Consider the following 24,931-nt stretch of genomic DNA (forward strand, 5'->3'; position numbering starts at 1 on the left):
TGCCGCTTTTTTGCCGCTTTTTTGCCTGAAAGAATCGCTCTGGGGTAGCGCAGCCCTGCCGCAGTCAGACTGCTCGCCAAAGGGGCGTTAGTCATTTGGCCACGGGCCGTTCGAAAATGCTGTTTTTTCAAAGCTGTCGCTGTGAGCGCGCTCCCGAGATGGCTCGTGGCGCGGGCTGCTGGCCCGCCCCGGGCCCGCCCCGCGCAGGCGCGTGCCGCCTTGGAGCCGCGGCCGAGGCGTCCCAGGGCCGGGTGGGCGCTGCGTCGCTGGGCGCTTTTGCGCGGGCGGCGGGGGGCTGAGGCGAGCGGCGGCGGCGGCGGGCTGAGGCGAGCGGTGGCGGGGGGCTGAGGCGAGCGGGGGCCGCTGTCTGCCCGGCGCTCAGCCTGCCGCCTGCGGCGGGACCGGGAGCGCTCCACAGGGCACGGGGCGGGCCGGGCTGCCCTGCCCTCCCGCGGCGCTGGGGCCGCCGGGGGGTCCCGCCGTTGCCGCCCGCCCGCGCCGGGGGGGGAGCGCGGTAGCGGCGGGTGCGAGTCCCCTCAGGCGGAGGGAGGGCGCGGCCGGGCCGGGCGCCCGGCGGGAGCGGCGGGGCGGGCCTGGGCGCCGGGGAGCGCCTTGGGTGGGGGTGCCCCGTGCCGCGGGTGGGTGCCGGTAACGGCCTGGGGGGTGTGCGCAGCCTGCTCGGCGTTGCCTCCCCTCCTCCGGGCTGCCGTGCTTGGACCGGGCCGGGCCGGGCACTGACGCTCAATTTCGTGTGCTCTCCGTCCCTCAGAGACACGATCTTCTCGAATTCATGAACCAGCATGCTTGGCAGGAGACCTAAAAAAAGCCCTCAGGCAAAGGGCCAGGGAGCTGCAGTTGCAAAGCAGGTAAGGAAGGCAAAGGGCCAGGGAGATGTGGTTGCAAAGCAAGCAGGGAAACCTCCTACTCCTGCTGCTCGTCGGGGTGGCTTCGCTCAGGGCTCTTGCTGCTGTTTTTCTGTTAGAATCTCCCAGGCGTTAATAAGATATTGCAGGACTGTGAAAAAATTTAAATTGTGTGGTGCCTTTTTTCCTGCTTCCTCCTTTAGCGCGTTCTTCTTAAAGTAAACATCTGATATGCAGCAGTGGAGGAGGTCTTGCCGGGAAGCCCCAGTGTTAACGCTAAAATCTTTGCAGGAGACCTCATGACTCGCGCTGGTAGTAGTTTCCTACCTCAGCTATATTGAGATTTAATAATAGCTTCAGTAACTCTATAGAGGTTTGTCTTGCATCTCTTAGGAAAACTGAAATAAGGAGACCAGAGTATCAAATAACAAATTCAGGGGCGCGTATAGGAGAACGTTAAGGTGCTATACTCGAGACAGTTGATTTTAATTTTGCATTGTACGGTTTTCTTTTTCTTGCAACAAATAGGCTGATGAGCCTGTGTCCCTCCCCTGTAGCTAAAAATGAGCTTAGATGTGTCTATGTGTTTGGATTTTCTTCAGACTCTTTAGCTTTGCATGTAGTTTCAGAAGCCTTGAGAAGAAAATAGTACGTTAGTCACTGTTGGCAGCTGTAGGAAGTCAGGCAACAGTGTCATAGAAATACAGCAAAGGCAAAATTTGGGGTAGAACAGTTGGAGGAAAAACAGAATACAGGTAAAGAATACGTTAGAACCAGAGTGGAACTTTAGAACTAATCTTCGAAAGTAGAATAGGAGCAAGTAATATACAGAGGAGGAATAACTGGTAAGAATATAGGGAAATATGAAAAGAGAATGGTTTAGGATATTAGAGAAAGTAGCTAAGATGTTCTCTTTTGGTGATTTCTTAGAAACCAGTATTTTCATACTGGAGGCAGAATGGTTTAGAGATCTGTGATGTCACCATTGTTCTAGTATGAAAGTTTGCATTTCTCAGTTGGAGAGGTAGTATATAATTTAGTTTGTTTAAACAAGGGAGAAGATGTAAGGTGAAAATACCTTTCTCCTTCCAAAAAAAGAAACCACACCCTAAAAAGGTAAAGAGTAAATAAAGGATCTGATTAACATATTTTACTAATTTCTAGTTCAGTGCAGTTATTTATTCAGCCTGTCTTACAGCATGGAGGATTGTTTCTTGAAACAGATACACTAATGGCTTGTTCACTTGCAGATTTACTGAATTTACACTACATAGCACAAAACCAGTTTATCAACTGCAAGTTTTTTTATAACCGCTTTTTTTCCTGTTTTATTAAACATGTCTTTAATGCTATTAATTTAATTGGAAAGGTGCCTTACTGAACAGATTGAGAGACTTAGAGCTACAACTGCTGGATTCTGTTCTTAACTTCATTACTTACACTTGTTTGGCTTCCTACACTTGCAGTATAGTAATGAACAGATCACGTGCTCCTGGTCCATTTTGCACATTAATAAAAGGGGTGTGTGTGTATGTATGTTCAAAGCTGTATGTATATTCCATAGAACTTGAATCTTTAGATCACCTGATTAAATCTTGCCCTGACCTTCTTTCCATTCTGTTCAAGACTGCAAATGTTTTAGTTTTGTTTTGTGGAAGGGAGGTGGACAAGGCAGAGGGGTGGCTAACTGATCTGCCTGGTGCCTTACAGGGTGTCGAGGGCAGGAGCTGGGCTAGTAAACTAATAGCTGTTGATTTTGAATCCTGTTCCGCGTCCTTGGAATTGGTGTTTTTCAGCTATGTTTCACATTCTTCTTTGGGATTATAAAAGGGTTCAGAGACACACAAAATATTTCAAGGCAGTAGCCACCAGCGCCTCAATTCCTACAGGGTTAAAAAGAAGTTGTTGTTACTTGTTCACACTAGTTTATAAACTGATAGGCAGCTTCAGCTTCTGGCAGTGCTTCACATCCTCTGAGGCAGGAGGGGATTGGTAACCCTTGTAATAATGACAACTGATTTTTATTCCTTTGCTTGAGAGAAATTGAACTGCTGCCTACTTGGCCATGTGAAGATCATTAAGTCAACAGGGGCTTATGCTTTGAAAAAGTCTGAGGAAGGCTCCACCTACCTCATAGCATGAATCTAATTCAGTTAATTCATGTTTACAAAAAACCTTAGCATACTTTGAATAAAAATGTTTTTATTTCTGGGTCAATTAGTGTCAACCAGCAATACAAAACTCCTGATAAAATGGCATCTTAATACCTTTTAGACTAAGACCTCGGAGGTTTCTCTAATAATTACGTGACTTGGCATGTTTTACAGTTGAGTGATATCTGCACTACTTTTGTCAAATTCTGATTACTGTTATTAATAACTTTACCTGAGATGCTGTTGCTTAACTGATGATCTGTTCCAGATGATTGTTTTCTCCAGTGTAGCGTAGGCGTTGCTGGGTTTGTAATGCCTATGTCTCTCTCTCTCTTTGTGCATGCGCTTTACGTGTTTATGATTTACAAACTGAGGTAACGAGAACTACAGAACAGTTCTGTATATGTAGTTTCTTCCGAGAGATAAGGGTGAAATCACTGCAGTGTATGTATGTCAGACTTGTATTGTGTGAACGATTGAATATTTTTTTTTTAGCTTAGCTGTTAGAGGAACAGCCCTGAACTTCCCTGATGATATCTCCTTCATGAGGCTCAGTATAACAGATATAATTTTATTTTGCTTTGTTATGTCATATTATTAGATAGGCTTGATTTTAAGAAATTGTTGATTGTGTAGAGTTTTAGCGGGAATATTTGTGACTTGCTAAGATTTATGAACCTTACGTCAGTCATGGGTACCTGTTATCCATTGTTTTGGCAATAGAAGTGGTATGATAGTGGGCTTTAGAAAAACTAAACAGAGTTCGGAATGCATTAAAATGTTTTAATAATCCATGCAGTATGATGTTTTTGAGTGTCATCTCTGTGCTAACTGCATTTTGGTGGTGGTGTTTGTTTGTTTGTTTTTTAATATTTTTTTTCCCTTGGCTCCAGCTGGGGCTGTTTGTAGATTTTGACCCTGAAGAGATGCTGCTGGGTGCAGAGGAAGGTGGGGATGATGGGGACTTAGAAGCAGAGCTGGCTGCTATCACAGGAGCAAAGGTGAAAGAAGGGAAATCAAAGCCAAAAGGAAAAAGTAAGTTAAATTACCTGGATTTTATTTATTGACTATCTGATTAATTTATTGAAGATACCTATTTATAAATAACTGATTTATCTAAAATGTTTTTTCATCACTGATAGATAGAAGCTGAAATTGTAGCTATTCTCCGCTTTGAAAGGTTTAAGTTGTTACTTCACAAAAAGGGAAAGAGCTTTTTTTTGTCTGCTTTTGTAGATGTAGCAAAAAGATACATGATGGCTAGCTAATTTAATGACTAAATTAAGACATGCTTGTTTAGCATAAGAAGTATAAAAAGGTGTAGTGGGCGCTAGTTGAATTAAAAATGGAAATTTGTTTCTTGTGGAGGCTGGGTTGTTGTTGTGTTGTTCTTCTGTTTTTGTTTAAGGACTGAATTTACTGAATGAGCATTATATTATTAGTTACTTTGAGTCTGTACCCCAAATTGAATACCCTTTTAACAGGCGGATCATGGAACTGATGGAATTACTGGGAGAATCCTGTAGCTTGTGTTATGCAGGATGTTATCCATGTCTCTTGGAATGGATCATTACTGGTTTTAATATTTAAAGCATCTGTTAGTTTTGTCTGATAGCGTTTGTGTATAGCTATGCAGTGTTTTACAGGATTGCTGTGATCTACTATAAATCAAGGCTGCTGTTGTGAGGGGCAGTCTCCAGTGAGCATCTCTACCTTTAAGCTGGTATCCATATTTTTGGAGCTGCAGGGTGAGCTGGATCAGGAAACACATCTATAAAAATAAACATCCATTGTTGGGCTAGGTTTTCAGCTGAATCAGTTCCTTGATCTCGTTTGCTGCCTGCCTATTTGAATCCTCCTGTGGCTGCAAAGGGAGGGGTGGCAGCAAGTAGTTGAGATGGGACAAGGAGAATGGGACCTTCCCTTGTACAGGTGTGTGAGCAGATGCTGGAAAGAAGGGGTAGTGCTACTGCAGCCTCATTTGCAGCTCTGCACTAATTTGCCTGTAATATTTGAAGGGACTTCACACACAGCTGCAGGGAAATGAAGAATTTTAAAATATTTAGAAAAAGTTACTGTCTCCAAACAGTGTATTTGATGAGAGACAGAGGAAGTGTTTGTGTCTGAACTAAATTCTAAATAATTTCCACTCTCTATTTCAAGATTGTAGTAAACCCCTAATAGAAGCTAGTAAACACAATAGCAGAACTTCTGCCATTGGACATAGGTTACTTGTCAAAACATGCAGGATGGTGTTTTGAGGATGAATCTGTGTGTCAGTAGCTCCTGAATTGTCAGCTTTTCAAGTGCTGACTTCCTTCTTGACCTGATTATGTCATCTCATGTGTTTTTTCAGTCCCTTCATTAATAAGAGAGAAATGAAACTTCAGATACTGCAAAATTAACATTTACTATGCCTTCTAAAGGCAAACGTGTTAGGGCTCAGAAAACTATTTTTCTAAAATCATTTACAGCTCTTCTGTTTCCTGGTAGAATTAGGAGTATGTAGATTAGAAGCTTGTGGAAGATGAACAACTGGACAGCTGGCACTGGGGACTCATGAGACCTGGTACAGTGTAGTGGTGGGGACATGGTGTGTGGTGGGGGCAGGATGCAGGCTGGTGCCTGGAAAGGAGGAGGGTACCGTAAGGACAGGGGAGAGACAGATCCTGTCTGGAGAAGAACAGAATAAAAGAGACCCAGTAACAACAGCTACTAGTGCTTGGTTCTTGGCTGAGCACAAGGTACAATAATTTACTCCTGGATTTATGTTCTAGAGCTCTGATGGGGGTGGGGGGAGGTAGGGGAAGTCATCTCTCCCTCTAGCTTGAAGATGCAAGCAGCAAAAGCTGTACTGTTGCAACATCTTAAGTACAGAGATCTCTGCTGTCTGTGACTGATAAATGGCAGTTGGTCAGCCACTGGGATGTTTGAAATGGTAGCCTCGACTTGCCATACTGGATTAGCACTGAACCAACCATCCAAGGAAGCTCAGTTGGCTTTTTTGCCTCTAGTGTGGTTTCATGTAAGGAATGCTCTGACCCTTGAAGTACAGCCAGTTGCCTTTGCATATGGCCTGCTATCGTAGTTGCAGAGTTTTGCTGATGTTCAAATACATGACCAACATGTTTGATACAGGTACTGAAGCACTGACATGGTAAATTAGGTTATTTGAACAGAAACAGCTTTGTACCTGGGTTAATTTTCAGTTGATTCAGAAAATGCAGGGATTGATGGGATCTATTCTAGATCTGTTTAAATTGACTGTAAAGCTCTGTCCCCAAAGTTGTATATTTTATGCAACATTGACTGACACTAGTGAGTCACAGTCATATGTCTGCATGGGGAAGTATTGGAAACATTTATGTGGATGGTTGGCATTTGTGTGCAAATAACTTCACCTTTGAGAGTGTATGGAGGAAGCTGATAGTTAAGGAAGACGTGGTTGGCACAGCATGCAGTAGAGATGAGAGTTCAGCAAGGAGGAGTTAAGTAGAGTTTTCAGGGTGAAGACCAGAAGCTTGAAGAGAAATTGCAAGACTAAGTAGCCAAGAAAGACTTTGAAAAGGGAAAATCTGATGGGCATGAGACAGCAATGGAGAAAATACAGAAGTCAGAGAGACAGAAGAAATAACACTTCTGATTTCCTTGGCAGTTCTCCATGCCAGTGTTCTGCTGCTGCTTTTGCACTCTGGACAAGCGTGATGCCTTGATTTGGAGCATTCTATTTTTGTACGCCAAGTGTGACTTTGCAGTGGTGTTTGATGTATAAAACAAGTAGTTTCTCAATATGGATTTTCTTGTCTTCCTTTCTTGCTGTCTTCAAATGTATGGATAGTGTGCTATGCCTCCTTGCTTGTCATGTTAACAGCCAGTAGTTTGGCTTAAGACTTGTGTGGTTCAGTACGTCTCTACAGTTGATGTTTATGTGCATCATCAGATTCAAAGGATACATATGTACCTAGTTCAACATGAGACGGACAGAGGGAGACATTCTTGTGCTTAAGATTGTACAATGAGAAAATGGATCAACTGTTGGAGTCTCAATTGTAGTGTAGACCCTATACAAAACTCCAGTGATTTAGTAAGTGTGATGGTGCTTATGGTTTTGCTCTTCAAGCTCCTTGTATTAGTAAACAGACATTATTTCTCCCTGAGATCAAATTTCTGAGCTAGGTGGTTGGATGCAGTAATTTTCCTTGTCTTACTGCCTGCCTCGACTGTCACTCTCAGGAACACTAGTATTGCTTTTGCCTGGATGTTCACTTCCCCAGTTTCTGCCCTTTATCCATGAGTATACTCTCACTTACCTACAACGCTATCTGATAAAGGGGAAGCAAGAGGAAAAGTCACTGCTCTCTTTTTATATTCCGTGACCACATAACTGTTACTTAGGGTTTATGGTTCCTTGTGTTTTCTTTTTACAGCTCCTCTGCCCATGGATCATATTGAAAAGATGGCTGCAGAGTGTATGAAGGACCTGAATGAAGATGAGGAGGACGAAGCAGATGACGAAGACTTGGAGAAAGATACAGACCTGTTGGTATGCGTAACTTTGTTAGCAGGAAGTTTTAGTATGTCTTTGTGGTTGTTTTTTAACAGAACTGCGTTTAACAACAGTGTCTGTTAATTTTGTGGTGACAAGCTGAAATACTGCAAAAACATTCCTTTAGATCTGAGGCTTTGCAGGATCCAACCCCCTGCACACCAGAGTAAGAGTTTGCTAACTAACGTTCATCTGTGTGAGGGCCTTAGAGAAGTGGGGAGAACAGTGGGAATCCCTTTCTGTGTCAGCTGGTGAAATGCAGCCGGGGCATTCTGCTTAAAGTGATGCCTGTCACTATTTTGCTAGTGCTTTGAGTGGCGCTTGATGTGAAAGAATATCTCACAAGGAATTCTTTGTCATTCAGTGAGCAAGCTAGCTGGCAGGGTTTAGGGAAGGAGTATCAAGCAATGTTTTTGACTGCTGTTGTTAATAGCTGTTTTTTGGGAACGTTTACATTTGGATTTGAGCGATCTTTGTAGAAGTAATTCTCCGAAATTCCTCAGCTTCAGATCTCTAACCACTAATTTGTGTGGTGATCCTGGAGCTGCAGTGTGACTTTTGAGTAGTATCTGGCTTTCTGTTGTGAATACAAGTGGAACCAGTTTCATTTAAAAATAAAAATAAAATAAAATAAATTACAGGAATATAAGATATTTAGACTCTCTGGGTTCAAGGTCCATCCAAAATTTTTGGAGCTTGAGACTTGATTTTATTTTGTCTTTTGAGGAAATTGAAAATTTTGAGGAAAAGCCTTTTGTTGGCTTTTACTTTTACTTCAGGCAGAATTGCAAGAAGTTCTGGGGGTGGAAAGTGAGACAGGAAGCTGTGAGGATGGAACGATAGCAATGGAGCCATCCACAGCTGAACCAGAAAATGAGCAACCTGAACTGCAACCACAGGTAGGAAAGAGCTTCGTGTTCCTGACACTTTTGCTGAACCACTGTTGTCATGCAGCTTATATGAGGGTCACAAATAAGGATCTAGAGTTTGTCTGGTCCTCTAAGGAAGTAAAACCAACACTATCGCAGTCTTCTCTGTGTAAAGCAATGCTGTATTGATATAAGTGATTTTTTTTCCTTGTTCAAAGGTTGATTTTTAATGTTAACAAAGAATTGAGGAGGCAAACAGTTGGAATCAAGCATATCTTGTCCCTCGTTATACATTTGAGCGTGGAGACTGCCGTTCAGGCTTCCAGAGTTTGTATCTTCCCCCTCAGAGTATTGGGTGGTGTGCTGAAATTGTGTGACCTACAACTCGGCATCTTTGACAACTTTGTGGAATTTTACACTGTATCATTAGCTTTCTCAGTTTAATTTGTCAGTTGTCATGCAGTCAAATCCTTTATTCAGTTAATGCCCTGTTTCTGTTGTGTGCTACAGAGTCCGGTGCACAAAGGGCACCAGGCCCTTTAATAAATGGGTCTGAGCATTTCTGTAGAGATAACGGCAATAATTACATCAGTAGCCATCTGAAAAGTCTCTGTAGCTATGCAGTGTTTATAAGTAGCTGCTCATAACTTTGCTTAGGCTGCTTTTGTCACTGAACCTAATTCCAGCCTGTAGGAGGAAGAGAAAGAGCTCTTGTAGTAAAACCAGCTTGAAGAAGCCTGGAAGGGAGTAAACTAGCACGTTTTAAAAATAAGAAAAGAAAAAGTCAATATTTGTGCCAAAATACCTCTTCACACCCTCTGTTGTGTGGTGTTTGAGAGACTGTACTGTTCTCTTCACCAACTCCCTAACCACATGGCTCCAATTACCCTGTGACTGTGAGTTTTCTAAATGTCTCCACCCATTCTTCTCTATTAGGCCTTTGAGAAAAAGCCCAGCAGAGGTGGATCTAGGGGCTGGTAGCGTAGTACAAGTGCTCCTCTGTTTCAGCGACTGTTTCATCCTTGCCCTAGTGTGTGTGGAAGTGGAGTACTTGTTTTTCAGTGCTGTGGGAAAACTCATATAGTTGGATGAAATAAGTTTTCTTGATTTGTTTTATTATTTTTTCTGAGACCACCTCACTTCCTGCTGTTACCAGTGAGCTACAACAGACAATAGAGAAGAGAATTGCTAACTATAGGACAGCAATTTCTAACTCAAAGGAGTCAGGTGAGAGTGCCAAAATACGCCGATACGAAAGAGGCCTTAAGGTAAGTTGGGTTCATCAGGCATCTGAATGAGGGGGAGGCGAAGTCAGTTCCCTAAAGTGTAGTTCAGAGTCTTTCCAGATGGGTGAATTTCTTGAAAGGGGAGAGGAATTCTAATATGCTGCCTTGATTTATTTTAAAAACATTTCATGTTACTTACTACCAATCTGATGTAGCAAATACACAGATGAAGTGGAACTTCAGATGCTTTTGTGCATCAGCTCTTTTTGTGTTGAATGTGGCTAGTGGGAGCTGGAACCAGAGTTTGTGTTAAACACACCCATCTTGATCTGAGTTTGACCTGTGATAGACTGTTCAGTGTTACCTTAAAGCTTTCCTAGCACATATACCTTCCAGTTAGTCACTGATGCCTTCCTTTAGATACTAACCTTACACTCAGTTCTGTGAGATAAAGGAAGATGATACCTTTCTCTGAGTGTGTTGGCTGTGCTTCAAAATGAATAGAACAGGATTTTTCATTAAGGCAATTAAAAATGGCAGTGAGGAGCAGTTCCTTCAGCTTTGCATCTTTTCAGCCAGGTGGCGTGCTTGTAGTTAGTTGGTAGTGCTTGGTGATTACCGCTGTGCAGAGTGCTTTTATTTCCCTGTTTGCTTTTATCTGGCCTCCTGCATCGACGCAGACAGCAGGCAGCTCTGTCTTGTTGAGCAAAGCTCTATAGCTCAGCACTGTCCACCGGGGGAAGAATGTAGTCTCGTTAGCTACCAGGTGTCTTAGGGTACAAAGGGAGTAACTTGAGGCCAAGCCCAGGGGAGGAAATGCACAAAAAGGAGATGTCTGTGTGTGTCCGCTGCCTGCTAGCTCTGAAAGGAATGTACATGAAACCACCTGACCTTTCAGGTTCAGAGAGCAAGAGGGATGGGCAAACCAGCCTAATTCATCCAATAACGAAGCTTAATGTGCTGTTTGTTACTTCCTTTATTTTTCAAAGCAGGGAATTTCCCTGTGCCTAAGCCTAAGCAGTGTAACTAAGGATAATAAACCAGATCTCACTTCACAGCTCGCAGTTCCTTAATTAGCAAAGTGACATGCCAACAAATGGTGTACAGTTATCTCTTGTACTTAGTTCTTGGAACTGTGAACTTTAATCTCAGTGTTTAATTCCATTTCCCGTCAGTCTGTCATCCCACACGTGGAGAAGGGAGAGCTGTGTGTGGGTTGCTGCACTGGTCTGAACCCCAATCTCACATGCAGTCAGTCCGAAGCATCTATGCCACTGTTGCTTAATAGGTCAAACAATGTCATGGCTAACCAAAAATAGCAGTGATTCTGGCACTGATGAGATTTTGTTGTTGTCGTCGTCTTCATTTTTCTGTGCTTCCATTTCAGCTTCTGTGGAAGATGAAAGAAGTAAAACTTTTGTTTTGGCTTAAACTGTGTGGTGGTCTTTTGTCTGAACCTTAAATATAAAAAACAATTTTTTTAAAAAAAAAAGCTACAGTACTGAGGAAGGTAGAATTTGTGATGGAGGAAGGGTTTTAAAAAAATGAGCATCAGTTACCCAGTGTTGCAGATGGTGAGAGCTTCTTGCCATGGTTTCCTTTATTAGTATTTAATAGCTTTTCTCATTCCATTAAGTAGGTATGCAGACTGCTTCCTTCCCTGAATCCACATAGGCAGTGACATTTCAGAGTAGTGTATTTTATTTTGTTTTAAAGACAGAAAATCTACCTACGGTTGGTATAAATGGCTTCTTTGGTGACTTTCTGTGACCAAGCTGAGTGGACCACAGCAGCTGTCAGATAATTCTAGGTGTTAAGGTACTTGCAACTACCTGCTTTGGGTAACAAGTCCTTTGCATTGTGCTGCTCTGGTAAATGGACACCTCTCACTAGTGCTGAAGTTGGCCTCACAGAAGAATAGGGTGCTAAAGGGCAGCCATCGGTCACGGTGTGCGTAACAGATCCCATCATGTATAAGGGAATGAATTTCTGGTTTAATGACTTTATGCTTGTAATATGTTTGATGAAAATGCCTATTGACTTTGCTGTTCCATCTCTGCCAGACACTGGAAACCATGCTGGCTGCAGCGAAGAAAGGCAAAAAAATCAATGAGGAAGAAATGCCACCTCCTGTTGCAACAGGAAAGAGTTCTTCTCACTTACCTCAAGCCACAGGGGTGGAGTTAGAGAATCCGGGAGATGCGGTCAGTGTCCTGCCAGAGAAGAAAGCTGAGTCTGCTGCAGATGATGAGCAGAAGAGCTCTCATGAAGCGGTGCAGCATCTGGAATCAGAGTCTCTACAGGGTCATGCTGCTTCTAGTCCTACCATGGAAACAGGTATCATGATCTGAGAGGATAAGCAGCTACAACACTATTGCAAAATCTTTCTTGATACTGGTGTTGTGTACCAAAGTACTGCTTATGTTGGAAATTCCCTGCTGAATGTTTCAGATATAGTTGTCAGTGGGATGCTGAATTTCTGGCAGTGGAATTGATTATTTTTATAGAGTTTTTACATGCTCTGTATCGGTATGTTAAGTTTTCCCATGCCTTGGTTTCTCCTTCAATATTGCGACATGTGGAATTCCAAGCTTTAAAGAGTTTTGAGATACTGGCTAAAGACTAATCTTTGTTTTTTGTTTTTTATTTTTTATTTTTTTTAATTGGGAAGAGTGGGATTTTTATGTCAGGTAGGACTTCTGCAGGAGACTGGAAGAAAAAGCACTTTTGTAAGATGGCTGTGTGATTCAAATGAAAAGAGGACTCATGCAGGTTTCAGTAGATGAGCGTAGCAAGGGATGCACGTCTTGCATGCTCTGTGAAAGTCTCAGCATTATCTCATTCTTACAGATCTCCAGAACAGCAACACACGAGCGATACTACTTATGAGGCAGAAGGAGTATAAATTAGCAGCTCTAAAAGCCAAGCAGCAAGGGGACCTGGAAAAAGCAAAGGAATATATGAAGGCAGGCAAGGTGTGCACACAAGAAATCCAGAGTGCTAAACATACCCTATGCTGTAACCACGTGCATTGAGTATCAAATATTTATTGTGGCGGCTAGCAAGTCTTGGACATACTAGAATAAAACTTGTTTTTTGTTCTTTTCTGCATTAGAAATTCAACGTGGTCTTGGAAGCTTTGGACAGTGGGCAGCCAATAGACCTCCAGAATATGCCTCCATCTCCTCAGGGTAAGGCTCTTGTTACAGAAGTCTCTCTGTGCTGTAATGGAATGATTCTGCATTTGATTGCAAAAGTATAAGAAGGTTTGTAGACCACTTGGGTTGGAGGCTTACTGCATATTCAAATTCTAGTCAAGACCGCTCAGCTTCAAGAGGGATATAGAGTGTGTCCAGAGAAGGGCAGCAAAACTGGTGAAGGGTCTAGTGAAAAAGTCTTACGAGGGAGCTGGGCTTGTTTAGTCTGGGAGAGGAGACTTGAGGGGGCATCTTACTGCTCTCTACAGCTCCCTGAAAGGAGGTTGTAGGCTGATGGGGAGCAGTCTCTTCTCACAGATGACTAGTGACAGGACAAGAGGAAAGAGCCTCAAGTTACACCAGGGGAGGTTTAGACTGGATATTAGGAAAAAATTCTTCACTGAAAGGGTGGTCAAGCATTGGAACAGGCTGCCCAGGGAAGTGGTGGAATCAGCATCCCTGAACGTGTTTAAAAAAACCATGTAGATGTGGTGCTTAGCGGCATGGTTTGGTTATGGACTTGGCAGTCCTGGGTTAATGGTTGGAGCTGATGATCTCAAAGTTCTTTTCCAACCTAAATGATTCTATGATTCTACCAACAAAGAAAAATGAGGTATCATTATTTATATTGAAGTTACTCACTGTGAATTACAAGTTGAAGTAAGTATTGATGTCTAATATTCCTGGCTTTATAACTTTAGATAATAGCCAGTATTTGAAATGGAAGAGAAAGAAGGATAATGGCACATTCTTAGCGTTTACTGTAGTATTTGATGGTGTTACATGTTTTCAATTGAATTTCTTAACATTCAGGTTAAGAGATAAACAGATAGATTGCAGTGCAGTAAAGTCTAAAGCTTAAAGCAAGTTACCAGTATTAATGGTGCTTCCATCCTTGTAAGACAGGTTTGTTTTCTTAATAGGTCTAGTATCTACAATTAATATTTGGTCTGTGCAACTCGTGTTTTAAAGTTTAGATTATTTTATTCTAAGAAGCTAAATGACAGATTATTTTATTTCAGTAAATCATGAGATTTATGACTCCTTAAGTTATAAACTGATCACCAAATGGCATTAGAGAGAAACTTCACCCATGATATAATCTTGCCTTAAAAAGTGCAGGGTTTTTGCAGCAGATATTTTTGTAATTTTCTGAAATAACCACGGTTATACAATGCCAGAAATGGGTGTCTGAATAGATGACATTAGTTGCTTCCTTTTTTCAGCACATCTTTTGTTACTAGGATATTTTAGTCAATTAGCAATCGTGTTCACTCTTTCCATCTGCCAAGATACCAAGTTGTATTTTGAGAAATTCTTAGAATACTTGAACTGGTTTTACTTTTTTTTTTTTTGTTGTTTTCTTTACCCTCCAGCAGCATTAACCTAAATTAAATAAATATTTGAGATTTTCTGTTTTAAAGCATTTTCTCTGAATAATGGGAACTTTAGACTTATCTAACCACACAGATACTGTTCTGAAGGAAAAAAGCTTTCAGGAAGATGATGTGATGAGATTGATGGTTTTCTGAGTAACACGGGTTGACTTGCTGTTTATGGAACATGCTGTGAAACTTCCTGCTTTCTTTGCTTTGCAGATCTTGAAAGCTTAGGAAATGTACAAGGGGCATCCAAGCAAAAGGTACCAGCCTCACCGGGAAGTTCCCGGGATCTTACAACACCTGAACCTCAGACACAAGAAGCTTCAGGTAGGACTTTTGGATTTCTCTAGCAAGCCGTAAAAATAGCGCAGCTGGAAAGCACTTTAGGGTCTGCCCTATCCCACTGAATTGCAGCAGGATTGAGTAAACCCAGCTAACGTTCCTGAATATTGTTTGCTGCTGATCCCGTCTGTACTTTGGTCTGGATCAGTAATGGAAGTAAAAATCAATAAACTTTCTTTAGGATAATTGTATTCATAAGACTTTGCAGTGATGTTTCTGTCTCTGCAGAAGGTAAGGAAGGGGAGGAAGAAGGCAGCTCATATGTTTTGAAATCTGAATCATATGGCATTTTATTGTCTTGTCTTGTTTCAAGCTTCCCCACAACAGCCAAAAACAGTGCTGGAAGCATTGCAGCAAAGGCTTGAGAAGTACAAGTCGGCAGCAGCACAGGCTAAAGCGAGTGGGGATGATCGGAAAGGCAGGATGCACGAGAGGATAGCCAAGGTAAAATAAAAGTGTAGCAAGCTGCTTGCATCCAGCAAAGCCGTTTGAATCAGTTCTCTGATTCAAGCTGAAGATTTTTTCATTTGTGTATTGTCCTCTTTGAAAAGAGCTCCATTAGGGAAGCTGTAAAGCATTCGGAGGAAAGAAGGAATAGAGACAATGCGTATGTTGCAGCAAAATACTCTGTATTCTGCGATACTTATGCTGGTTAAATACAAATGATTGCTAATTTATAGTCAGCTCCATGTTATGTCTCACTGAGTGCCTTTGATTACAGCAATACCAGGATGCCATAAGAGCCCATAAAGCAGGGAGAAAAGTGAATTTTTCTGAGCTACCTGTTCCTCCTGGTAAGTGCAAATACAGAATGTCTTAGTGTGACTTCTGTAGGTCTGCTGTGCTCTGAAGGAGGTGTGCAGGTAATTGCCACCTCATTCTGTGGAACGGCTCCTCCTTTTTCTCAGTGAGTAGGCTGGCCTTGCTGTTTGATGGTTATTGTGAAACTGCTTGTTAACATGTTCCCAAACTTTCTCACTGGTGAATATTCCTGACTATTGACTGCCTGTTTGACAGGACCAGAACTTAAAACTGGTAGTATTTGAAAAGTGAAACAACTTAACCGTGGGCAGGTGCTGCAAATGTTACCCATCTGTCCTCTGTGCCAGCCCTCCTAGAGGAAAGAATAAACTTGGGATATATTGGCTTCTTAGTTTACCGGAAGATTTTTGCAACTGAAAACATTTGCTTGATGTCCTCCATTCTGTTGATTCCCAGTAGGAGCCCCAGAACTCGATATCTAATTAATCATCTTGCAATAGCTGAGAAGTCAGATCACTGTTGCAGCTCTCATGGCTAGTAAAAGTAGTCTACAGAAACAAATCAAATCATGCCCATGGTCACACTGAGACAGTAACAGAGACAGAAACTGAACCTGCTTCTTGAGACACTGTGTCCTTTTTATCTTCGTCAGAATGTATAGTGCTATGTTTGTAAAAGTTTGGGCAAGGTCAGCATCTATGAATGGTCTGCCTCTGGTTTGCATGATATTGTTTTTCCCCTAGGAAGCATCATTCTGTTTAACTTGTGCCTGATGTGTTCTTCTGAAAAGATACACTTAGTACTGCAAAGTGGCACCTAAACATTTTTAAGTTAGAAAAGGGACATGGACCTCATGGCTTTTTTGTTACTGTCAAATGTGGTAATGGCAAACACTGTAGTAGTAGTAGCAGGAAAGTAGGCAGTGCCAGCTCTGTCAGGTCATGTACTGCTTTGAAGTTTCCCTGCTTTGAAGCTGTCCCAGAAAAGCAGTTTAGCATCCCTTGTTCTAGAATGTAATCTATTTCTTGGTAAATACCAATTTCTGTAAGGGTGAGGTACTCCATATTTACACCCCTGAAAATATGGATAACTCCTCTATTTCCTTACACGTTAGCCTCATGTTTTTCAGCCATCACACAGAGGCCATATGATTTATGTTGAAGACGACAGTCAGGCAGTCACTGAAACCAGCAATGAGATTATAATGAACCGGCAGTGCATTTCATTGCATCTGGATGATGATAAGTACCAGCCTTGACCTCCTTGGAGACAGAAATGCTGCTGAGTAATAGATCAAACGTCAGGCAGGAGCAGCAGCATAGGATTCTGCGTTCTGCCTGCCTGTGTACCTCAAACTTGTTCTGTCCCCATAGCAGCCATCTCTAGGCTTAGAAGCAGTTTAGTATTTCTTGGCACTTCTAATGAGACTGGTGACAAGAATGCTTGCTACATATTAATGAGATAAAACTTATTTACAGACGTTTTATAGTAATGGCTCTGGGTCTCTTGTTTGAAGCTGATGCTGAACTGGTGGTGTGGAAATGAGAGTTTATTTTCCATTGTCAAGCCTTCCTCATATCCTTAAAAGGATAATAAAATCATGAAAAGTATTGTTCTTCATGTTCTTCATGTACTTCACATTTAACTACTCTGATTTTGCCTTACTTTCCAACCTCTGCATTGCAGTAGACTTTCAGCAGAGGCTTGAGATGTCAGCGATATATTGTTTATTACTTTATGGGGTAACACTGATTTTGTGCTGGACTGTGTGCCAGCTAAGGTGAGAAAGCAGTGAGGGGAGAAAAAAGAGCCAGCAGCTTTTTGTGCAGTCCACTGTCCTCTTGTGCAGAGGAGAGAGACTAAATTCTTTGCTGGTTCTGGGGGCATCTCTGTTACCAAGGTCTGGAGATCGTGAGGTTCCTTGGCTGGTTAACAGTTGCTGAACTTAGAAAACTATGTTCTGTTATTGCATCGTTTTAGCATCATCCCTTTAAGCCTGGATATCTGTGAGAGATCTGATCTTAAGCCCACCACTCAGGCTTCATCTAGCAAGGCTTTGTGGCCTTGGCCTCGGTCTTGTTATGCTGAATTCTGAAATAAATAATAATTAATTGGATAGAAATAGCTTTACAGACAAGAAGAAATATGGAAGACAGTACGTAGGTCTTAAGCAGCTCTGCTTCTGCATTCCTTTCCTTTGCAGGATTTCCCCCTCTTCCTGGCATTGCAGCAACGGACGGTGACACCACTATAGCTGCTGTTCTGGAAAGTGCGAGCAAGCTGGCAAGCATGGAGGAGAATGATGAAGAGGAGGAGGTTAGTATTTCTTAGTAGGATGTGTAAAAGTGTAAATGCTGTCTCTTGTAGTGTGCAGAGTTGAGTCCATTGGATTTCCAGTCAAGCAAGGATACTGAGACGAAATACATTTCCGAGATGCCTGAAGAGTACAGGATCTCGGTAGTAGTTTCAGTTTGTATTATAGTGTAGGGGAGAGGGAGAGAGGTGATATGTTATTACAGACAGTACCTACAGAGTCTATGAGTCCTCAGTTCAGCTCTTTTCTTAACTTGCTTTGAAAATAAAACCCACATACAAACACTTCAGATGCTGGCCACCCCTTTACATTGTTCTAAACTATTTAAATCTGTACTTTTGTCCTGCATCCCAGTAGCTCCTGTGTTTGTGCTTTCCTAGGATGTTCAACACTTACTGCTTTTTGTCAGGCGGTACCAGCCTTAAGACTTCCGTTTGATTTCTTTCTTAGTTGCTGATAGTTTGTGCTTTCAAATGCTTTTTTATGATGCTTTTTAATGGAGAGAATTCCTGGGTGATGTTTTTTGTGCCTGCATCTGTGTTTTTTTTTAAACCACTGCCTTGTTGAAAATTCCTTTTGTCCCCTCTGTAGTGGAGGTTTGACATTTGCATAGCTCAACTACCTACTGGCATGGCATGGCTCATAAACCTCCAGAAGTTAAAATTTGCTGTCTGGAATGTTACGTTCCCCCTCAGAAGTGATACCAGAAGGCCGATACAGTGATAACCATGGTTGTTGATGCTTGAGATGCTGTCCTCGACTCTGAAATAGATTTTGTGCATTTAATACGAAATTTTTTTCTTATGCTAGAATGAGCCTCTGACACAGGCCCCAGTTGCCAAGAAGCCTGCTCAGCTGCCTGGAAAGCCGACTCAGGTTGTTAAGCCAATTACAGTGCCGTCTGCTCTAGCTGAGGAGGAGAGCTCGCCTGAGCATGTGAAACGGGCTGCATCACCCTCCACCCTGGGCAAGGCAGAGTCGATGGATCATCTCCCTCCAGCTGGTAAGGTGAAGGGTTCGTCATTCCCAATGATCCATGTGCAGATTGTTTACACTAGTTTATTTTAATATCTTGGTAAAGACTTCATTTCATTATATTTGATATGAGCCTGTAAATATGTGACATATATACTGAGGCTCCTTCAGAGGAAATCTATGTCTGCTGGAGGGCAGATGCAGACCACAGCCATGCAGCTTTATTTCACAGAGGCAGCGTGTGTAATTCTAAAGGTGATTGGGGTTTTAATTAATTTTGATGTAACAAGTGCATTGATTCATAATGTTTAACTCTGCTCACAGTTGAACTCTACGTATACTCTCATTACAGTGGACGGCTTGCCAGTGTGAATTATTCATTGATCTAATGCAGCTTCCTACATCAAACAGTGGTTTCTGCCTAGTGCATCGCATCGTCCAAGGATCTCAAACTTGCATATGGGTTCATCAATCTCTAGCCCTGCTGTTGCTGAGGTCACTGAACTGTTCTCTGTACAAGATTAATTGTACAGATAGTGAGGGACAGCCACTACCCCACGGTGTGATTTGGGCACATACCGGCCATGTTCAGGCTCTCACTGGTTCTGGTGTCGTGCCTTGACTGTAATCCCATCCTCCGTCCATTCTGCCCTCGGTAGTTCCCTCAGAACAAAGTAGAACTGCCTAGTTGGCTGGTGCAAGTTCTTTTCTAGAGTGCAAAGGCATTTCGTAGTGCCACTGTGATTAGCTCGTAACTCTTCTCTCTAGAAAACTCCATGACTCATTAAGACCACTAAAACATAATAGTTGTCCAGTTTGGTTTTGAAAATCTATGAATCCTCGAGAGTTTTGATGTTTGCAATTTTAGCTGACATATTAATCTCTTGAGTAAGTTGCCCTAGATTTATGCTGTGAAGGAATTGATAATACCTGGTCTTTGGTGTTACAGTAATCTCTCCTGGGTATTTCAAGTACTTTAAAATAAGACCAATAGGTGCAACAAGAACCTGGACAGATTCATGCTGACATGATTTTCACAACAAAGTATCAGTACTTCACTATTGTAAAGCTGTATTTCACTAGCCAAAGTGCACTCTGTGATCCAAATGTTACCTCCTTCCCCCCAGAATTACGAAGTGTAGCTTACAGCTGCCCATAGCTGATAAATCTTGTCTTTTTGTTCTTGGAGAGTGCAGAGCGTAGGGAGGTCTGGGAGTGGGGTGGAGCAGTTGCACTTAAGGCCTATACCAGGAAAGTCAGGGAGCCAAAATCAGTTGGATTAATGGCTTTGCTCAGTCCATTTTGCACAGATTTTCTTTGAAAACACCTGTGTTCTGTGTCTCAGCCTCGCATTGCTCACCATGGGTTTTGTCTCCGTGGAATCTGGGCTAGCTGCCTTGTCTAATCAGTTTGGTTTTGGCTGATGGGGCAAATTGCCTACAGCAGCAGGACAGCGGGCTATTTTGTGAGGATGGGAATAAACTGGTCATCATCTGACAGCAGTGAACATAGTGTGAGAATCATTGGTATATTTACTTGCTGAGACAGACACCACTTGCAACTGTTGTTTAGCTTGTGTAATCATGAGTAGAGTGCAGTGGTGAATACACTATGAGTGTCTCTGGAAATGGCTGTAATCAGCTCACGCTGTACCATTTCCTAAGTGAGGTGTAGGAAGAGGCAGGATGCGCTGACCTGGTGCAGTGTAAAGCAGTCTTTTCTGACTTTGTGGGGAAAAAAGAGGAGATCCGAGAATTAATAAGAAACTAAGATGGCAAGGAATTACAAATAAGCAGAGGTGATATGTCTGAAGGTACCTGCACATTGGTTCATCTGTTGGTCTCTTTCTGACAGATCATGGGAGAGGGAATAAATGAGTACAGAAGATGCTCGTAACGTTCGCTGTCTTTTAGAAGTTAACATGTCAAGCTGAAAGTTTGAATTCAGCTTCTGCTTTGGGCAGTCAGGTGTACCAGAGTGTCTCTCCTGCCTGCAAATAAGGGGCTGTAATTACTACTGTGGTGCTTGTGAAGAGCTATGAGGTTTTTTGTTGAAAGGTGCCATGATAGAAGGAAGTTTGTTTCTTTTTCTGATACTTGAAATTGAAACTGGCCAAGAAACAATTCAGTGCAGTCAGGAGATGTCCTTATTTGATATCTGTGCTTCTGCTGACCTTTTTCTGGCTATAAACTGAACATGATAAATCTGTTTCAGGGACATGGCAGTGTCAGTTGAGTGAGAGTTGTTATACAACTGTTTTTCAGCTAGGGAACAGCTGGAATTTCTGGAGAACAGAAAGAAGCAATACATGAAGGCAGCTCTCAAAGCAAAGAAGGAAAATAACCTTGAGCAGGCGAAGACATATCTCAGAACAGCTAAGAGCTTTGACCTAAAGATTGAGCAAGCAAGGTGTGGGAAACCCGTTGATATTTCCAAGGTTAGTAGGACTGTTGGTATTCTGCTTAGTTTCATATTCTTGACATCTAAGTGCTTACTTCAAACAGTGAATGATTTAATAAATATTTCTTGCCACAAATTAAGTTAGTTTGCTCAAGTGATGAATCTGGATACTGAGCCCTGAACTGCCCCTATATTTTTGTTTTAGTTTTTGTTTCATTCTGTTTCCTCTGCTGCTCCTCAGGCTTACCAGATCTTGATAAAAATTTAGTCTCCATGAACCATTTTCTCCTTGGTTTACAATGGCATGCCTAAAGCACGCAGCCTGGAAGTGTTCCCTGGCCTTAGGGTGTGAATGAACTTTAGCTGTGTCCTAACTCCATTTTGGGATGAGGATCAGGTGCATGTTACACAGCGATGCCCTGGTTTCACTTAGTATTTGGGTAGATGGGGAAACAAAAACGTTATAGCTCTCCTGACCTGAATAATCAGGGAACTAGGCCTGTAAGACATGCTGCAGGGTTTTATGACTTCAGCAGTTTTCGGGTAGAGGTTGGGTTGGAATTGCCTTGAGAAGAAAAACAACCCATCTCCCTTCACTGACCTTTCCATACATTCTGACTACTTTTTGTCTACTTCATTTTTTCTTATAAGGGTTCTGAAACGTGGTGTTCTTGTGTTGCAGCTGCCATCACCCCCTACAGATGATGAGGGTGATTTTATCTTCATACACCATGAAGATGTCAGACTGTCTCAGAAAGCAGATGAAGTATATGCACAGCTCATAAAATTGCTGAAGGACCAACATGAGGTGACCATTCTATCTTTTTTTAGAAATGTTTTGTTGGCTTTTTTTACATTTTTTTTACATTTATCTGGGTTTAATTAATATTATAATCCCATTATTTTTTCTGTGGAGTCTTTGTTTTCAGTTTAAAATATTTTCAATTTTGTGTGTTCTAGAGTGGAAAATTTTAAGACTTGGATTCTCTACTAGTTGAAGTCAGAGGGTGTGCTTGGAGGCTTGGGACTCAAATTATTACTATTAAATATGAGCACTCAAGCTTAAAATAGTACCTGAATGATTAAGACTAGCCCTTGGGTGAACCTTATATCTAAAAATTAAGTGATTAAAAAGCAATAGGGCAGAACAGCTCAAACAAATGCTGTGCCTCAGCTTTGGGCTGTAAGGACTGGGCGTGGAGGCAGGGGGTGGATGTTTTTGGGTGACTTGGGAAAACTCTTGGATTTTCTTCAGTTAGGTTTTCATCAACCTCAAAACTCTCTGCCAGTCATGAATCTGTGTGTAAGGATCACCGAGTGCATCTGTATTTGTTTGGTTTTGTTTCTGTTGACAGAGGTGTTTACAGTATTCCAAGCAATTCATGCATCTGGGAAACGTAGCAGAAACTACTCGGTAAGGCTGGCTGTTAATCACTCCACAATGTGGTTATTTCAGGTTTGGGTCCATCTGAGGCCCCTAAAAATGATGGGGTTTCAGGTTGGTAAGCTTCTTAGTGTGGGGAAGTGTCAGTAACTGCGAAGCCTGCATCTCCAGATTGCTCTCAGACCTGGGCTGAGGCTTACTCTGCGGCCTGTGTCTGGCAGAATGCTCTGTTTGATGTTCTTGTGTGTGCGCTTAGCATTTCTATTGATTGTTTGCCTTTTCTATAGGTTTGAGAAACTGGCACAAGGCTGCAAAAAAGACATGGACATCCTACAGCTCGCACGAGCACAAGGAATGGATCCTCCAAGCCATCACTTTGAGGAAAGAACCTTTAAAATGATAAGGTGTGGAAAAACGAAGGGATTTCTCAGGCAGGCTGGAAAGAGCTTTCTGGTTTCTAGCCCTTGTTTAGGGAATTTTGGGCTTCAGCAAGCTCGGGTGGCCCCTAGGGTTAGGCGCAGCATTCCTGAAAGGACACTCTCAACAGCTTAAATACAAAGAAGTTGTTCTCTAACTTCTTGTCTGGGTTCTTCAGATTTCAAAATCTCTCCAGCTTCATCACTTATGTTCTGCTACTTCAGCCAGTGTTCCTTCCTCTGTAATCCTCCCTCAATCCTGTGCCTTTAGGCTTTCTTCGTGGCATTTTTCACTGTACCTCAGAGATGTTTTTATCTCTGTGCTCTTTCGTTGCTCTTTGGTAATTTATGATGATGATGATCTGTGTAGGAGTGCACTGTTGGAAAGGGTCTGACAAATATCAGTGGCATCCTGGTCTGGCAGTGTATCAGGTGGTGGTGGGCTGCTGGGTTGAATGTGGTTTTTTGTCTTTATTTTTTCACAGGATATTTTCTGAGCTCAACAGCACAGAAATGCACCTTCTTATTGTCAGGGGGATAAACCTACCAGCTCCACCAGGTGTGTACTCGAAAGGGCATGTGAACTTTTTCCTCTGAGTAGGTAAGGGAAGTAGAGAGGAATGAGATTTTTCTACCTTGAAGGACCACTTCAGGAGTAAGACTTTTGTAGCCAGCACTCATTAAAACAAAATAGCCAGGTTTCAGGCTCAAGCCTCCCAGAACCTTTAAACATATTTTAAAAAAACCCAGGAAAGTAAAAAGAGAATCTGGGTTCCATCTGGACAGAGGGAAGAACTTCAAATTGTCCTGGGTTTGCTCATAACCGAGCCATAGTTTAAGTTTCAGGTTTGTCTCCTATTTTGGTAAGTGTGCCTGGCTTAATTCTGCACTACCTTAATGTGTATTGACCCTTCGGTAGACAGGAGTTGCTTCTGCCAGCATTACTGCTTTGAGTCCCTTGTTTCTGGGAGTTTGTAAACCATCTGCGCTAGACTGTCTCAGGACTGACAGCAGCATTAAGAAAAGTAGATGTTTTCCTTGAGGTGCCAGCTGTCTATGGATTATGGTTTGATGGATGGGGTTTTCAGTCGTCGAGAGACAGCTCATGAGTCCTACTGAAAATCAGTGAGGTGCTCTTGAAAATCCTGCTCAACATTACAGATGCAATTAAAATATCTGTATTGACTGTTTGGATTGGCTGGTTGTTGTCTTATTCAGGTGTGTCACCAAGAGATTTGGATGCATTTGTGAAGTTTGAATTTCAGTACCCAAGTGCGGTGAGTGTGTGTGATTGCTCTTCTGTTCCTCGGTCTGTGATCCCTGCCACTGTATTAGCCTGTGAGGGCTTCAAGGAGGGAGCGCAGGTTTTCTTCTAGAAGGGGAAAGCGCTTCCAGGCATACTGCCGGAGTTTATTTTTGAAACAGAAACTTTTCCTGCGAACTAGAACTGCTGAATTGGGTTTCTGCACATTTGAGTTTTGCTGCACCTTTCTCTTGATGTTCTCCACACCTTGCACTTAGTGGGGCAGTGGCTGCTTCAGGCTTGCATGTTCTCTGGCTGGCTGACCACCAGTTTACTGCTAAACAGCGCCCACAGGGCTAGGCCGTGCCCACCCTTCCTTCCTGCAGGCGCCGTGCAGACCGTTTCCAGTGATTGCAAAACTGGTAGAAGTTTATTTCTTTCAAGGGTGCAAACGCACCGGTACCTTCCACCATACACAAGGGCCTGCAAAGTTGTCGTTAGGGGAAAGGGGCCACCTTAGATGTGACCTCCCTCTTAAGTCCCATTGCTTTAAGGAAACAAGCTTTTAAAGGGATTGCTTTTGGACATCTCTTTTAATTACAGAAATGGATTGAAAAGGTTAATCTTTGTCATCAAATAAATGCACGTGACTCCTAGTGATTTAATTCACAAACCATATGTGTGTGTATCTGGAGAAAGGACTTGGGCCATACAAGTTTCTTGACCTTACTAATTAATACTTATGTGTATGTGCATGTATAGATGGGCATATACACATGTATGTATATTAAAAATATGTGTGTGTATATATATATATAATCTTTCTTTGAAACTCCCCAGCATCATCCTGTTCCCCTCA

General features: G+C 42.3%; 1 protein-coding gene across 3 annotated transcripts in view; it reads left to right on the forward strand.

Moving 5' to 3' along the window:
- Positions 1 to 184: 184 nt before the first annotated feature.
- Positions 185 to 24,931, forward strand: part of CC2D1B (coiled-coil and C2 domain containing 1B) — a 34,550-nt gene continuing 9,803 nt past the window's right edge. Inside the window, exons 1-20 of one of the 3 annotated variants that reach the window (XM_080406262.1) lie at positions 185 to 326; positions 770 to 866; positions 3,910 to 4,051; positions 7,444 to 7,559; positions 8,342 to 8,461; positions 9,562 to 9,699; positions 11,721 to 11,994; positions 12,508 to 12,632; positions 12,773 to 12,848; positions 14,453 to 14,563; positions 14,892 to 15,022; positions 15,300 to 15,372; positions 17,544 to 17,656; positions 18,465 to 18,657; positions 20,894 to 21,066; positions 21,712 to 21,837; positions 22,385 to 22,443; positions 22,701 to 22,817; positions 23,315 to 23,388; positions 24,048 to 24,106. In XM_080406262.1, the coding sequence (XP_080262388.1) occupies positions 801 to 866; positions 3,910 to 4,051; positions 7,444 to 7,559; positions 8,342 to 8,461; positions 9,562 to 9,699; positions 11,721 to 11,994; positions 12,508 to 12,632; positions 12,773 to 12,848; positions 14,453 to 14,563; positions 14,892 to 15,022; positions 15,300 to 15,372; positions 17,544 to 17,656; positions 18,465 to 18,657; positions 20,894 to 21,066; positions 21,712 to 21,837; positions 22,385 to 22,443; positions 22,701 to 22,817; positions 23,315 to 23,388; positions 24,048 to 24,106 (2,286 nt within the window). In that variant the 5' untranslated portion in view covers positions 185 to 326; positions 770 to 800. Of the gene's footprint in view, positions 327 to 769; positions 867 to 3,909; positions 4,052 to 7,443; positions 7,560 to 8,341; positions 8,462 to 9,561; positions 9,700 to 11,720; positions 11,995 to 12,507; positions 12,633 to 12,772; positions 12,849 to 14,452; positions 14,564 to 14,891; positions 15,023 to 15,299; positions 15,373 to 17,543; positions 17,657 to 18,464; positions 18,658 to 20,893; positions 21,067 to 21,711; positions 21,838 to 22,384; positions 22,444 to 22,700; positions 22,818 to 23,314; positions 23,389 to 24,047; positions 24,107 to 24,931 lie in introns of those variants that run through there. The other 2 variants (XM_080406263.1, XM_080406264.1) reach the window with 2 other exon arrangements.

The sequence above is a fragment of the Falco punctatus genome (genome assembly GCF_963210335.1).
Source record: "Falco punctatus genome assembly, chromosome: 11".
NCBI classification, from domain to species: Eukaryota; Metazoa; Chordata; class Aves; order Falconiformes; family Falconidae; genus Falco; species Falco punctatus.